The sequence below is a fragment of the Giraffa tippelskirchi genome, chromosome 2, assembly GCF_054371585.1.
Source record: "Giraffa tippelskirchi isolate mGirTip1 chromosome 2, T2T-mGirTip1v1.2.pri, whole genome shotgun sequence".
NCBI lineage: Eukaryota > Metazoa > Chordata > Mammalia > Artiodactyla > Giraffidae > Giraffa > Giraffa tippelskirchi.
Window position 1 is genome coordinate 64,564,047 of NC_137276.1, and position 17,062 is coordinate 64,581,108.

At 50.8% G+C, this 17,062-nt stretch overlaps 1 protein-coding gene across 6 annotated transcripts in view; it reads right to left on the reverse strand.

The window, feature by feature from the left end:
* Positions 1-597: 597 nt before the first annotated feature.
* Positions 598-17,062, reverse strand: part of CHST3 (carbohydrate sulfotransferase 3) — a 38,804-nt gene continuing 22,339 nt past the window's right edge. For all 6 annotated transcript variants that reach the window (XM_081566714.1, XM_081566694.1, XM_081566736.1 and 3 more), the window contains 2 exons: positions 8,337-8,558; positions 598-6,832 (listed from right to left, as the gene is read on the reverse strand). In XM_081566714.1, the coding sequence (XP_081422840.1) occupies positions 5,533-6,832; positions 8,337-8,476 (1,440 nt within the window). In that variant the 5' untranslated portion in view covers positions 8,477-8,558 and the 3' untranslated portion in view covers positions 598-5,532. The remainder of the gene's footprint in view (positions 6,833-8,336; positions 8,559-17,062) is intronic.

Genomic DNA, 17,062 nt, shown 5'->3' on the forward strand with positions numbered 1-17,062 from the left:
AGGCCAAATGAACGCACAGCTGCTCCAAATGCGAAAGCTTTGCCTGTCCTTACAGCTGACTTGAGTCCATCCCTAAAGGGGTATTTTTGGAACAATGGTTGTCAACTACTAATTACACCTTTCATTCTAAAGGCAACTGGGGTACAGATTAAGGGAATTGACTTACCCAAAATCACAACCAGAAAGTGGCAAAGCTGGGACTTGTCACCAGGTCCCCTGGCCTCTAACTAATGTCCCTGTCTGACAATGCCTGGGTATTTCTCTCTCAGACGTTGTCCTTGCAGCCAACTCCAAACTGTTATTACCAGCTCTGCCATTCCGGTAACATAAAGAACCTTCACCACAGCCCCTGCACGCATCCCTACTTTCCTTGTGCCTTTCACCTCTCAGGAACAGGGAGCAGTTTCTGTGACTTGCTTCATGCTGGAAGCTACTCCTTTCCTACGGCTGCTAATTTTTTTTTCTTGTTAATTTTTTTTATTTCCCCCAACCCCTCTTTATTGAGATATAATTGACGTATAAGTTTTCCTGTTAATTTTTACCATCTAATTGCTGCTGAGAATAAATACAAAGAGGACAGAGACACACTTCAGATTCTGTTTGTTGCATGTTTTCATTTTTAATTAAATAATTCACATTCTGTTCTGCAAAGCAGATCCCGATTGGCAGTAGCCACTAGCTTTCTGAAGGCAACCCCTGTATTTTCAGGAGATTGTAGCCACGGCAAGAACATTGATGGCAAGGACATTGATGGCAAGGGGGCTGGGAGCAACATGGCCAAGCAGGCTGAGCTACATGCTACACATACAGACGTGTGGACACATATGTACATACCAGGCCACCTATGGCCAGGAAAGGGGTATCCTGTACTATGTGGCCATGAAATATGACATAAGGCCAAGGTCTTGGCAAAAAGAGTTTGCAGGATCCAGGAGAGAGCAGGAGAATCAGGCAGATTTGGCCTAGAAAGTACAGATGAAACAGAGACTTTAGGGGGTGCCCCATTCAAGCCCAATGTTAGAAGAAGCAAGATACATAGGTCATTTTATTTGACAAATAAATACAAATAAAATACCTGGTCCACAATATGGGCTAGGCCCTGAAGACGGCACCATGTAATCTTGGAAATGCATAACTAGTCCCCCATGCACAGTATGGAATGACAAAGGTCACAAGACCCTAGGATCTTGAAGTTCTTAAGACATCTGCAGTTGCTAATTCTGCTTCATCCTTTGGAGGTAAAGAGCAGCTTCCACTCTTCCTGAAACCATGGTAGTTGAAAGGCCACGTGGCTGCATTCAGGAAACCCTGGGCCTCCTCCCTCCCTTTCTAACTGGACCATGTCCTAGGAGTTTTCCCAGGCAAACCCATCAACTTTGGATCTCAGAGGGTGCACCTTCTTTAAATGTGAGCAGACTGACAAGACCCACTTCTTCTTGGATCTCATCAGTCCATACAAATTTAAAGAAGCATCCTCTGCAGCCATCTGTTCCCCCCATCCCCTCCCAGCCTCAGGGACACAGCCATCCAGTCTTCTGCCTCCATCCTTCATAATCCAGGGCCTCTTAAGGGACAGGCCCCACAGTCAATTAACACAGGCCCAGGGCTGGAAGAGACCTTCAGGGTTGGGACCAGAGCATCGGATGCTTACACCCCGTCTGCTGATTGGCTAAGCATCCATCTTCTGGGACACGGATTCCCTGGAGCTCATTTGGAGAGCAGAGGTAGAAAGATGTCATTGTAATGGGTTCGGTGGGCCTTTTGCTCTTAAGGGTTTGGTCAGCAGCTGTCCCATCAGACCAGACTCTGGCACAGCTCCCAGGCTTAAGGTGTTGGCAGACAAACATTTTGTTTTTCTGTTTTTATTTTCAAGTGAGTGCATCACATAAATGGACAGAGGGCTAGAATTTGCTCGTGTCTCTCCACCTTAGTGATAACTTGGTGATAACCTGCAGGAGCTGTGCTACAGAGCCCTGCACATCTGCATATCTTCCCTCTCTGTGGGACTCAGGAATCCTGCCCCCTCCCAAATCCTGCTCCCATAGACCTTTCCCCATGTCCTCATCCACTCCAAGATTTATAAACGAGGTCCAGAGGAAAAGCCAGGAATGGGCAGCAGGGGTGACGCCCTGAGGGTGCTGGACACTGCTCTGTCTCACCAAGGCCTGGAATGTTCTGAGCTATTTTTATAGGCTGGGCTAAAGAGGTCTTCATGAAGGAAAAGAAAATGAGTAAACGCTCATTGCTGAATGAGCCTCTTGTTCCGGGGGAGCTGGCGGTTGGAGGAGGTGAGGCCTCAACGTTCCCTGTCTCCAGGCAGGTGGGTGTTGCAGAGGGGAAGGCTCCGGTGTGAGGGGGGAGCACAGTGGGAACAGAAAAACAAACCAGGGCTGGCCTTGCTGGAAAACGAGGCACTGCCTCTCAGCTGGACCACTATCCCTAACCCAGCTCCCTGCTGGTAACACCTCATGTGGGTCTCCAACCAGGTCCCAAGGAGTATAAAGTCAGTAATCACCCCACCCTGTCCTCCCTAAAACCCCAAGGGTTCCCAGAGCATTGCTGAGCCCAAGGCAACACTCAGGTGAGTTGTGTCTTATTTCAGACACCTGGGCAAAGGTAATAATGCAGAAAGGGTCTTACTGTTGTATCTTCAAATCAACAAGAGGAAAAAACCCAAGCTAAAAAAATACCCTGCAGCTGTCATGACTCCCATGCTCTCAGCTTTGTCCTCTGGTGTATTTTGAATTGTCTTGGAGTGTCCTTGTATACATGAAGTGAATGGCTTCTATTACTGTTGTCTCTCTTGATTTGGGTATAGCTTTAAGTCCCTGCAAATAATAAAATATTTTTCTGTCTCTTCTTTTTCACAAAATAAATAAATTAAGTCAACCTGCAGTGTACAAATTGTCAATGTCCTGAGAAGTCCCAAAGGTCCATTCTCCGCACAGTCCTCAGGATTCAGGGGTAGAGGCCTTAGCCCCAAAGGCATAGGAAGGAAGAAAGGAAGGAAGGAAGTCTGCTATCCACACTAGCAGAGCCCCAGGACCTAGGAAGGGTGCTGGACAGAGGTGTCTGCCCGCCCCCCCCAATTAAGGGATAGTGGAGGGAGCAGGGCATGGGGTGAGGAAGAACGGCCAGCACTTTTGGGCCTGCCAGAACCATCCTGGCACCACTCTGCCCCAGGATCAAGTTTTCAGAGCTCCCTTTGGACCCCCAACTAGAGCCAGTTCCCTGCACAGTTTATGCTTGGACTATAAAACCTAGAGATTTCCTTGATTGGCTGAATCCACGGTGATGGAGACCCAGGGCACTGATTGTAACAGATCCCACAAGATGGCCACTGTCCTCACCTTTTCAAAGGTTGGCTTTCCACCAGGATGCACCCCTCTCTTCCCTATAGCAACCCCAGCTGGACTCAGACCCTGTATTTCCCTACTGTCCATAATACTCGAAACAAAACTCAGCCCTCCAGGCTTGATAATGGGATGGATCTGATATGGAGGTTGTCCAGGAAATCAGAAACAGCCCTTAGTGAACTTCTGATGCTTCCTGCAAGTTCTCAGAGGGTACTGACTTCTGCTCCCTGGTTTGGGATGAAAGTGGGGAAAAGCTTCCGCTTTGGGGACATTTGGTGCTTGATCATAGGCCCTGACCCCCCAGGAAATATGTTAAGGCTTGGGAGAGATTTTCAAATCTGGCCTCTTCTTGAGGAGGGGGTGAGGACTGCTAATTTATGCTGCCTTGGACACTCAGCAAAGAACACTGGTGATTTCTGAGATCTGTTCCACATGGGTTCAAACAGAAAAGCCCGTGGGGCACTGTAGGCTGCCATGTGGCCATCTAGGCTCTGATCTTTCCGGAGGAAGTTTCTTTCTCCTAATCCTCTCTCTCCAGCAGGATCTAAAGTGCTCCTCACTGATCCTCCCAGCCCCCCTCAAGGCCACAATGCTTCCAAGCAGCACTCCTGCAGAAACAAACCCGAAAATACAGCCACAAGAGACCAAACCATAAATAACTTAAAACACTCAGACCATCCCATGTTGAGCAACACTCTTCCCAGAGCCCTAAAGGAGGAATTCCAGACACCAACCACACAATGACAACCAACCATGTGGCTGACCTCGGTCCACTGTCTTCTCAGGGGAGGGGCTGTCCTGATGTGACTTCTCCCCCAAGAGCGCTCTATACTTCCATTTGGGCCCCGCCCCACAGAGCCTTGGCTGGAAACGACAGGACTCCTGAGCTGCCTTGTCTCCAGGGACCACAAATGCTCCTGCCAGTCAGGCCTGAAGCAGCTTTCAAACACGGACATGCTCTTAGGGAGTCAACCGAGCTGGGACAGGGCCTTCGGGCTGCCATCACACGGGAGTCAGACATGCTAATTTAAAACATGCTGCCTACTAGCAACAAGGACAAGGACAGGAGGGAAGTAGCCATGAGAATCTAAGGTGGGCAGAGGCCATGCACTTAGCAGTTCTGTACCCATCATCCAGCCTCAGACTTACATGGGGAATAGGGTCATGATCCATGACCATATACCACTCCCTCATCCTCCTGCATGCTGCAAGCTAATTCACTTGTCCTGTCCAACTCTTTGCAACCCATGGACTTTCGCCCGCCAGGCCCCTTTGTCCACGGGATTCTCCAGGCAAGCATATTGGAGTGGGTTGTCATGTCCTCCTCCAGGGGATCTTCCAGACTGAAGGATCCAACCGAAATCTCTTATATCTCCTGCATTGACAGGTGGGTTCTTTACCACTAGTGCTACGTGGGAAGTCCCTCCCTCATCCTCCAGTAACTCTGAAAAGCTTTATTTCTGTATGTATGTGTGCATGTATTTCTGTTTTTCTGTGTGTGGGGTGTGAATGTAGGTATGTGTCTTTATATGTATATTCTGTCGCTCTATCTAGAGCTGATTTCACCTCTCCCAATGACCCACTCAGATGCTACACTGGATTATGAAGAAATTCAGAAACTGAAAGGTTCACATTGAGTAAAGCAGGGGGTCTGACTGTGACTAGTTCGTGCCGGAACCCCTTCCAGTTGTTAAATATTTGTAGACCCTTGCCCACTAGGTCTACAGGCCATCTATGTGCGTTTCATGTACGTTTGTGTGTGTGTATGTGTAGGTCTACAGGCCATCTATGTGCGTTTCATGTATGTTTCTGTGTGTGTGTGTGTGTGTGAGAGAGAGAGAGAGAGAGAAAGAGGGAGAGAGAGGGAGAGGAGAGAAAGAATTGTGAACAGGCCCGGGCCTGCCTGGGTCTGCTCAGGAGAGGACAGTCCCTTAGGTCTGGGTTTGACAGCCCTCAAAAGGGCTGGCCACCGTCCTGTTCTCAGCGGGAAGCCCCGGGCCCACAGCTGCAGGGGAAGCGAGCTGGCTGGAGGCCTACTTCTACAGCGCAGGCGCGGCTTACGCCAGGTGCGTCTTCCAGCCCACGCACTGCGGCGGCGCCTCAGACTCCCCGCGGGCCTGGGTGAGGCAGGCAGAGCGGGACTTTCAGCAGCAGGGGTGCTGGCACCCCGGGCCCCCTACGTGACCCAGAAGGTGCCACGCTCCTCCAGCAGGCTGACGGAGCGGTTGGAGAGCGAGGCGGCATCCTGCACCGGCTTGTAGCCGAAGAGGCGCATGGCCGGGCCGCAGGCGGCCTGCACCACCTGCGCCAGCTTGAAGGGCATGCTGAAGCGCCATTTCTCAAACTGTTCCGAGGAGTTCTTCTGCGTGGAGTAGATGCCGTCGTGGGCCGCCTGGGTGTTCTTCTGGATCCAGTCCTCCACCTGCGGGGTCAGGGGGATGCCTGCAAAGCGATACATCTCCTGGGCCTTCTGCAGCGGCCGGAGGGCCACGTCCTCATAGCGCACCAGCATGTAGCGGCCCCGCAGCCAAGCCGGCTGCCTCAGGCCCAACTCGGCGGATAGGCGGATGCTCTCACAGTTGCCTTTCAGCCGCAGCACCTCCTCCTCCCTCAGCTGGTCCTGTCCCTTGGCCACCCACTTCTTCCAGGTCTCGTACTTGTCCGCGAAGGCCACCATGCGGGAGGCCAGCACAGCGCGGGGGTCGCGCACCAGCTGGATGACGCGCAGGTCGAGACGGGGGTCCTCGGCCAGCGGCTGCAGGAACTCTAGTTGCCTGATGCGGACGGCTTTGATGGCCATGTGCTCCTTGCTGCGGCAGGCTTCAGCAGCCAGCGTCATGTTGAGAGGGCCACAGCGGCGGTTCTTGCAGGGATACTTCTCTAAGACCTTCTTGACAAGGGGCGTGCAGACGGGGTCCTCGCAGAGGGAGCGGCTGGAGCCTCGGCGGAACACGAACTGGGTCAGGTGGTCCTCGGGCGCCGGGATGATGAAGTGCTCCAGGATGTACAGGTCGCACAGGAAGAGCTGCTTGAGCACGTCGCGGTAGACCAGGGCCGAGCCCGCGGCGTTGGCGCCACCCTGCTCAAAGGACACCGTGCGCTCGATGTGCCACAGCGGCTCGAAGAGGTAGAAGATATTGCCCTGCTGATTGAAGAACTCACCCACAAACGAGGAACCAGTGCGAGTCGTGGCCATGAGGAGCACGTGGCGCCGGGCAGGGGCCTCGGCGGGTGGGCGGGGTTCCAGCTGCTCCCACTCCTCTTCCGCCTCCAGCATCTGCTCCTCCTCGGCCTCCTCTGCTGGCTCCACGCCCAGCTGCAGACTGAGGTTCCGCAGGCGGCTCTGCAGCTGCAGGAAGGCCGAATCCAGCTCACTCAGGGACAGGAGGGATGCGTTCTCGGCCAAGACCAGGGCTGGGTCGGTGCTATTGGCATCTACCAGGGATTGGGGGATCTGCTTCAGCTTGTCTGAGACCCTGTGAGAGCAAAGGGATACCGGGATCAGTGACTGACTGGGGACTCTATCCCCTGTGCCACCCTTAGGAGCGTCCCAGGATGACTACCCAGAAGCTGACTTTTAGGCAAGGATTTGAGTGTAAGTAGTTTATCTGGGACATGATTACAGGGGGAACGGGTAGAGGGGTAGGGTCGTGAGACGAGAAGGAAAATCGCTGTGGCCAAATTGCTCTGCCAGGGGAACCCTAGGAGACAGTGTAGACAGAACACACCTCAGGATTCCCTCACCCAGGGGATGTGAAACTTCCAGGTGGCCTTGGCTGAGGGCTTCTCCCAGAGGTATTTACTCCCCAGGACTTCTAGCTTGCCAGTGTGCAGGTGGAGAGTTGTAGGGGCTTGCAACAGGACCCAGTAGGCACAGACTGGAATAGTCCATGCTGAGGAACCCAGGTGGAGCACCAGCATAATGCCTGCTACACAGCTGAATTCCTAATCTGCCCATCTTGGTTGATGCTTCCGTGCAAGGGTTATGCCTGGGAGAGAAGGTCTATAAATCTTTCTATGTATAGCAGGCTCACTAACAGGGCCACTGCACACAGTGGCACACTGCCAACTCTGTGGATCCTCAGTGTAGCCTGTGAGAGTGCACATCCCTGGAGCTGAGCAGTACACAACCTGGGCAGCTGAACATGGCAGCCCTGCTGACCAGAGTATCTTTACCAGAACTCTGCCTCACAGTCATCCATGACTTTATTTGGTTACGCCAGATCTTAGTTGAGGCATGTGGATCTTTAGTTGCAGCGTGACGGATCTAGTTCCCTGACTAGGAGTGGAACCCCAGAGCCCCTGCACTGGGAGTACAGAGTCTTAATCACTGGACCACCCGGGAAATCCCTCATCCATGACTTTAGATTAGTATAGGAAATATGCTGTTAGTGTGAGGTATCATCCTACGCCAGGAAGTTAACTAATAATAATAGCAACGGCCAGTAAGCACAGGATACCAACTACATGTTAGACACTGGGCTAAATGCTTTTACATTTTCTTATTTAATCTTTACAACAAAGCAGGCCCCATCGTTAGCCACATTTTAGAAGAGGAATTTAAGGCAGAAAAGTGAAATAATTTATCTAAGCTGTCACAGCTAGAAAGGGCCAGAATCATGGGAATTCCCTGGCGATCCAGCAGTTAGGACTCCATGCTTCCACTGCAGGGGGCATAGGTTCCATCCCTGGTCAGGGAACTAAGATCCTGAAAGCTGCATGCTGTGGCAAAAAAAAAAAAAAAGAGGGGGCCAGACTCAGGATTCCAACTCAGGATACCTGAGTCCACAGCCCAAGTCTCACTGCTGTGTGGTCGGTCATGAGGTCGTGGGCATGACCTGCCTGGGCACAGGAGGGGCTTGGTGATGACTGGCTGAAGGATTGCCTTTGTTGGTCCACAGAGAGAGCCCTACAGACACCTCTCTGCCGCGCCCCCCCATCCTACCTGGATAAGGAAGACTTGGGCTTAGCATCCCTCACCTTGATATGATTTTATTTTCCTTTTCAATGAAGACAAAAACCACCACCACAAAAGCCAGGAAAAGGGCATATTTGCTCCTCATTCTCAGGCTGTGCAGAAAATGTCGGCAGTCCTGGGGCAAAGAGAGTCCTTTCTCCATGGGGAAGGGTGGGGCCGTGGGCACTCAGCTCAGGGGCATCACTCAGGACCTGGCTCGTCGTTCAGGTGGGGGACACCTGGTCCTGTGGAGAGATGGGCAGTCAGGATACCCTTGTCTATAGATGAGAACAAATAGGAGCTTTTCCACCAGATTTTTGGGGACCCCAGCCCTGTTTAGAAGCCAGAACTCCAGACCCACTCTCCCAATGGACTGTGCCCCAGAAACTTGAAATCGGGTCATTTAAAATGTTAACAAACCTTCTGATTCATCCATGTCACTTCCATCAATTTATGCTTTGATCTCACAAGTCAAAGGCAAAAGTACAAAAAGAATACTCCTTGCAGTATATGTGTTTGCAATAGCAAAAGAGTACAAACATCTAAATAAAAAAATGATGAAGCACACAATGGATTATTATGCAGCCACAAAGAATGAGGTGGATCTACTAATGCTGATATGAATAATCTACTATATATAGTTATATATAATGTGTAGATGTTATAGATAAGCTGCAGACATAGTCTGCATAAAGGATAGGGTTTCTTAGCACTATTGACATTTTTCGAAATTAGCTTTTATTGGGGTATAGTTGACTTACAATGTTAATTTCTGCTGTACAGCAAAGTGAATCAGTTATACATATATCCACTTTTTTTTTTAAGATTCTTTTTCTGTATAATCTCCTTATTAGTTATCTGTTTTATAGATAGTAGTGTGTATATGTCAATTTCAGTCTCCCAGTTTATCCCTCCCCCTCTTTCACTCTTGGTAACTATAGTTTGTTTTCTACATCTGTGACTCTGTGTTTTGTAAGTAAGTTCATCTGTACCATTTTTTTAGATTGCACATATAAGCTGTATTAGATGATATTTGTCATTCTCTGTCTGACTTCACTCAGTATGATAATCTCTAGGTCCATCCATGTTGCTGCAAATGGCATTATTTTGTTCTTTTTAATGTCAGCACTGTTGACATTTTGGATCAGATAATTCTTTGTTGTGGGGGCTGTCCTGTACATTGTGGGATGCTTAGCAGCATCCTTGGCCTCTACTCATTAGATACCAATAGAGTCTCCTCTGCTCATTTGTGGCAATCAGAAATGTCTCCAGACATTGACAGACGTCTTCTAGGTGGGGGTGGGGTAGTGTGGGGTGGGGTGGTGCAAAATCATCCCAGGTTGAGAACCTCTGATGCAGTATGGGAAAAAAATTAAGGGAGAGAAAAATAAAAATGCTAGATACGAGTGGACTGTGACCGCAGGAAGACACAAGCCCAGTAACAAAGGAACGGGTAGGTCAGGAGAGAAGGGTGAGGTGAGTCTTAACATTTACCGTGTAACATTGTACACTATTAGAAATTTTATCATGTGGATGTGTAAATGTTTTAAAATTAACTAAAGGTTTTCCACCATACCATGTGAATTCTAGCAAAATCCTTCATGTGGCCTTGGCCTTCAGGTCTCAGCTTCGTGGGGCAGCTTCCTCCCAGATAGGCTAGGGCCCCCTTGGCCTCACCACATTACGACCTGAGACTTTGTCATACAGCACACCCACTTGAAATGACTTGTTCAGTGCTGACCATCTCTTTGTGGAGGGCAGGCAGTTTGTCTGGCCCCTCTATCCCTTAGCACTGGGCCAGGCACACAGGAGACACTCATGCATGGCTGCTAAATGACAGAATGGTTAAAGGAATAAATGACTCTTATCTGAAACTGTATATATTTTTAAAAGCCAGAACAAATACACCATTGCCCAGTGCAGCCTGAATCACCATTGCTTTCATTTATCCTCACCATCAAACACATACCTGTACCCCAAGCCCCCAGATTCCAGCACAACTCCCTCTTCCAAAAGTCTCTCCATTTGTCCACAAGGACTCTCATCCATGGGAGACAGTCTGCTACAAGTTTAGAAATGTGTTGTTGTGACCTTGTGCAGGCCATCCGGGAGCATCCTTCTTTCTGGGAAAGATGAATTTTTTCCAAGCCGATATTGATGCTGAGGCGTGGGAGGGCTGAGAGGAGGGTCCCCAGGCTGCATCTTCATCATACAATGGAAGTGGTTTTAGGGACAACCAGAAAATCTACCCTCTGGGGAAAGCTGTGAGACTGGGGTTCTGCTTATGAGAAGACAGATGTGTACCCTGGAAGCCAGAGTGGAGGGCCTCATCTGTGCAGGGCAGAGTGGGGTGGAGGGGGGCAGTGGGCAGCTCACCCTGGCCAAAGGCTGGGGTGCTTTGTGAGTATAGGTAGGTGGACATGAGCCAGGAGGGAAGAGGGCTGCAAGGCCAGTTCAAGGGTAACTGAATATTCTTGCCTCTTCCTAATTCTTCTGGGCCATTTCCCATGCACTCATTAGATAGTCTCCTGAGTACCTACTGTGTGCCAGTCTAGGCACTGGGGATACAGCAGGGAACAAGCAGACCCCACCCATGCCCTCATGGGACTTACACTCTGGTTGAAAGACCCAACTAGAAGGATATGAGTTGATGAAATTTGTAACTACTCTGTGCCTAGTAGCATGCCAAGGACTTGATTTGCATTTCCTCATCCCACAAAAGCCCTGCTAGGTAGTGACCCATTTTACAGATGAGGAAACTGAGGTTGAGGGAGATTAAATAATTTGCCCAAGTTTCCTCCAGCAACAGCCTGATTGCCCCTCCCAAATCTAAGTCATTCGAGCCTCTTGATGTTCCACAGGGACACCCCCTGCTCCACAGCACATATGATTGGACTTTCCAGTCGATGGCGTGTCTGTCTCTCATTCCCAGACTACAAGTTCTCTGAAGTCCAGATCAGCATCTAGAATAGCACCTGCCACGTACCCACTGCCCAGCAAGTTACTGGTAAGTCGACTCATTGAAGCTGCTGACTGGCAGGCAGTCAGCATGTGTTTGCAGAATGCTGGGCAGGGTTGTGTTCCTCAGTCACCCAGTTTAGCTTGTGATGGGGTGTGAGGCTGCCTGTCCTTCTAGGAGGGTGAGACCCAATAGTGATTCTGCAGAGCACAAAGGACTGAAATATTGGCTTTCTTCCCTCTAGGCTCTCAGCGGAAAGGGCCTGGATCTGATGTGAGGGAAGCAAAGGAGCTAGGACCAGAAGTCCTGGGTTCTTGTTCTTCCTGTTTGTCTAATATGCTGTGTGGCGTTGTATAAGTGACTTAACCTCTCTGGGCTTCAGTTTCTTTACTGGTAGAAGGAAAAGGGTGGTTCCTGCTGTATAGGAGCAGTATCTGGTGCATGGAGAGGGAGAAAAGGCAGGCATGGGCACAGGGAGTTGTGTTGGCTGTCCTCTCTTCTGCGTCTAACATCTTTGGTACAATTTACAAAGTTGACTGTGTTGATGACAAAGATCCTGAACCTTCTCCTCCCTTCCCTTCCAGGAAATGTTTCTATTTTTGACTTGCTGTCCCAGCCCCCTTAGCCCCTGAATAATACAGAGTTCCTGAGAACCTTGCTGACATTGCCCTAAAAGGAAGACACAAGGGTGGAAACTCCCTCCAAATGAAATCCAAGGCAAGCTGTTGGCTCCTCGGCTCTGGTCCAGGCAGGCTGCCCCTAGGGTTAGCTTTGGAAGGCCAGCAGGCGAATGGGCAGTCAGGAGAGGGAGGTTGAGAGATCCCCAGACCCAGGAGGTAGCAGAGGGTTACAGATGTCAGGAGGTCACAGGGTCATGGGGGATGGCCGAGATGGGGGCCATGCACGTAGAACGTGGCCTGCAGGAGGCCCTTTGCGAGAAGTGTGTCTGTGATATCTGTGACACTGGACAAACCCTCCCTAGAGCTGTGCTGCTCGCCTTGCTTAGCTCATGGGAAGAATGAAAAATCTCTTCCTTTTCTTGGCAGATGCCATCTCCGGGGGAGTACTCGATACCTTTCTTCCCCTCAACACCCCCAGTAGTAACGCAGCAGCCAAAGGAAAAGGTGGTATCCCCTTGCTGGGATGTCAGCAGAGGTCTCACTGCCAGGGCAGCAGGGCCAGTGGTGAAGAAGGCCAGGGGCACATGCCGGCTCAGCCTTGCCTGAATGCAGGGGAGCGGGGCAGCTGTCCTGGGCCCAGTTAAACTCAGGACTCAGCTCAGATGTCCCCTCCCCTGGAGTCCTTCCCTGACCGCTGACCTAATGTGGACTGTCTCCCTTCTCCCTATCCCTTTCAGCACCCTGCTTTACTTCCTTCTTGGATGGAAATGTACTTGTTCACTGCCTGTTTCAGCCACTGGAGTGTGAGCTCCCTCTTTGTATCCCCAGTGCCCTGCTCCATGTGCACCAGGCCCAAAATAGGTGCCTGTTACTTGTAGAATGAATAGATGAATGCTTTTCCCAAAGAATTTAGCCCACTGTGAGATGCTCAATCATTCTAAGTTGATGGAAAATACAAAGAGAAAGAAGAAAAAGCCATTGTTCCCTATCTGAGTGAAGCATGTCTGCATGCATGTGTGCATGTGTGCACTCAGTATTGTTGTTGTTTAGTCGCTCAATCGTGTCCTACTCTTTGTAACCCTAGGGACTGTAGACTGCCAGGCTCCACTGTCCATGAGATTTCCCAGGCAAGGATACTGGAGTGGGTTGTACACTGAGTATATGCCCCCCAAACAGGGACTGAGTGGATACTACATGTGTATACTATGGGAGTGTGTTACAAGTGTGTACTGTGGGCAAACCTTTGTGCTTGGGGCTTCACAAGTATTAGTCTCGAATTGTCATGACAATCTGGGATACCTTTTTGAGGATAAAGAACCTCGGTCTGTGGCTTTCAGTTCCATGTCTCCCCAGCTACGTGGTAATAGCAGGGAGGGCAGAAAACAGCGGAGGCAGCCCAGGCAACCTCAGTGAGGGAGCCCTGGAAAGAAAGCAGGCAGTGATCTGAGGCCCTATACTCTAGGCACTGGCTTCCCTACCCTGCTCTCCCCTCAGGGGCCTTTCTGCTCAGGCCTCCCTCGTGACCTGGCAAAGGGCCTTCGAGAGAGAACAGTTTTGTTCTTGGATGGCTGCCTCCCGTGGAGGAGGTGGGGTCCCAGACTCTGCTGTGAATGGTGCTCTGATAAGGGATGGGCCCTGCCAGACATTGCATCAGGCAGCAAAGCTCCACTCCCCTCACTTGGCTTGCTCCGGGCCAAGAGCACAGTGGGGATCAGGGCCTCCGCTGTGGCAGGCGCTGCTTATGGCCTTTCCGCCAGCAGGAGGAGGAGCTGCCTGGGCCGAGGAAGGCCAGGGGCTGAGATGGAGGAGGCTCCTGGGCAGACAGGAGCAGTGAAGCCCATTGTGGGGAAACTCAGAACCTACTCATGAGCTGCAGCCCTGGGGCCGGGAGGTGCCCTGACCATGCCAGGTCCCTAGACACTTAGGAGGGGAGACCTTGGGAGGGTTTCCGTGAGTGGCCTCTAGATCCCCTTGAGTGGAGGCAGGGGGCAGGACCAGGAGAAGGAGCACGCATGCTCAGAGGTGATGTCTGCTTGGAGGATGCAAGAGTCCATCCAGTGGCCTGTCCAGACGAGGTTCTGTTTCACGTAGGGATGTCCAGAGATGGCCTGGCTGTCCAGCTTAGTGTCTGACAGGAGAGTAAATGCCCAAGTGCCATTACACGAACCAGGGATGGAAGAAGGAAGAGAAGGCATGAGAGAATGAAGTAGATGGGGGCCTGGCTGAGGGATGCCCCCCTGCACAGCCTGGGGCTGTCATTCCTCCCCAAACCCCTCATGTTCCGGGACTCCAGCTTCCTCTCCTAAAAACAAACCATCTAAAACTTCCTTTTGGGCACATGTCCAGCGTCAGCCAAGACAGAGCCAGAGTAGACGCTCCCAAGTGGGAGGTGTGTATCATCTGAGTAGCAGTGGACATCTAAGAGCTTATGAGAAGCTGTGGGCCAGAGCCATGGGATGGACCAGAGGGCTGAGGGTCAGCCTGGTGTGGTGGTGGGCATGGGGGTTGCCACAGACTCTCAGGGAGCCATCTCTGGCAGGGACAGACCCCTGCGGCCCCTCAGCCCTGTTTTCCTGTGTGAGGATGTGGGGGAGGGTGCTCTCTACCCTCATTTGACACAAGTCACTTCATCAGGGCCTGCTCAGCTGTGTGAGAAACACATTTTGTGCAAAACGCTGACAGCTGCATGGATACAGGGCCCCAGAGAATAGTCTCCACTCCCCTATCAGCAGAGGTACTTCCCATGCCTCTCACGCTGGGACCTGGGCCAGGTCAGCGCAGAACCACTGCTCTGGACTTTCCAGCCCTTGCCCAGTCAGGGGCTGCAGCAGAGGCTGGTGTCCAGGATGCCCACAGCTGTGCAGCAGGTGAAGAGTCAGTTGGCTTGTTTGGAACTGACCTGGATGTGAGCCAAGACTCATGGCCAGGGATGTGCACCCTGCCCTGGGAGTCCAACGTGTGAGAAGCGCCTTGATTGTCTCAGCAGACGGGGCTGGCTGAGGTGGTGCACTGGCCCAGTGAAAGCAAGCCATGCAGGGGCTAAAAATGCTGATGCACAGCTGCAAAGATGGAATATTGAGTGACGATTCTTTTCATTTTCTACCTTTTTGTATTCTTTGACTTTCTGACAACACGCACATATACCACTTGAATTAAAAAATTAAAAAACCTAATCTGAAGCTTGGCAATGGCAACCCACTCCAGTATTGTTGCCTAGAGAATCCCATGGACAGAGGAGCCTGGTGGGCTGCTGTCCATGGGGTCGCACAGAGTCAGACACGACTGAAGCGACTTAGCATGCATGCAATCTGAAGCTTAAAAAGAGAGATGTAAGATTACTTTGGAAATAGTGTGGGAAGTGCACTGGAAGAAGGAAGGAATGGAGGCTGGGAGACCAGGCTGTCCCTTTTGCACTGGTCCAGGAGAGAGGAGGTGGTCTGAGCAAGGGGGAGAGTGTGGAGGAGAGGAAGGACAGACACATGGGACCTTAAGGAAGTCAATGTGGGGCCTGTGACATGCACAGCGTACATGAGCCTTAAGGACAGTGTGCTTATGAGGAGAAATAAGCCAGACATGAAAGGACACACCCCATGTGATTCTAGTGGTAAAGAACCCGCCTGCCAATGAGGGCGATATAAGAGATGCAGGTTCAATCCCTGGGTCAGGAAGAGCTCCTGGAGAAGGGCACGGCAACCCACTCCAGGATTTATGCCTAATCTCATGGACAGAGGAGCCTGGCAGGCTATGGTCCATAGGGTCACAAAGAGTCAGACACTACTGAAGCAACTTAGCACGCACACACGCAGTTGAGGTACCTAGAGGAGCCAAATCAGAGAGACAGAAAGTAGAAGGGTGGTTGCCTGACCCTGGGAGTTAGTATTCAATGAGGATACAGTGTCAGTCTGGGAAAATGAAGAAGTTCTGGAGATAGACTGTGATGAAGGCTGCACAACAACGTGAATGCACTTAATGCCATGGAACTGTGCACTTAAAAATGATTAAAATGGTACATTTTATGGTATGTCTGTTTCCCATAGGGGAAAAAAAGTGAATTCATACACAATAGGCAGGGGAAGGAGGGTAACAGAGGACTCCAGGAGGATCCCTCGTTCATTCCTTGGACAGGAGTCCTGTATTTTGCTGTGCCCACAGCACCTGGCATGTGGCAGGGCTCATAATGTTTGTGAGGTGACTGAATGGATTCATAACTGTCTCTAAGAGTTGGCTGTGATTTCTTATAGTTTTTCTTCCCCCATGCTAGTGGAATATTGGACACATAGGAGATGATTAATATGCTATTGATTTTATATATATATATAGCTTCCCAGGTGGCGTTAGTGGTAAAGAACCTACATGCCAATGCAGGAGACGTGAGACTCAGGTTCGACTGCTGGGTTGGGAAGATCCCCTGGAGGAGGGCATGACAACACACTCTGATATTCTTGCCTGGAGAATCCCATGGACAGAGGAGCCTGGTGGGCTACAGTCCATAGGGTCGCACAGAGTTGGACATGACTGAAGCAACTTAGCGTGCGGGCGCACACACACACTCATACACATACATACATACACATACGCACACGCACACACATACATAGGACGAGAGAGACAGACAAGACAGTCTGGGAAAGCATGAACAAATCATACAGGGACTCTCTCCACAACTGTGGCTTCTCTTCTTTGCTTTTACATGTTGACTTTGATGCCCTTGGGAAAGGAACTTAAACTCAAGTGGTTTCATTATTTGTCAATGGGACACTTACAGCAACTATTGTACACTCAGTGGTCATGAGGAGTCCAATGAGAAGATGCTAGTGCAGTGCCTAACCCAAGCCCAAGTCGCGATAAATGGTCCTACTTAGGAACCGCTCACCCTGTCTTTACAGATGCAGCAGATTCTGTGGCTTGTGATTGGTGGTGAGTACTGGAATGGTTGCAGTGGGGTGGGGTCTCAGTCCCCTACAAACACCAGGGTGAAGGAAAGTGATGACCTGACCACAGCTAGAGCCAATATCCGCTCATTATGGACAGCATTTGGCCCTGGGCATCTTATCCTCACCGTCAGCTTTATCTGGGGATAAACATGTTGACTTTCCCTGTCCCAGGTACTGTAGTCAGCCCCGAAACATCAGAGAAACTGGAGAGAGACCCAGAAAGACAACAGGCAGAA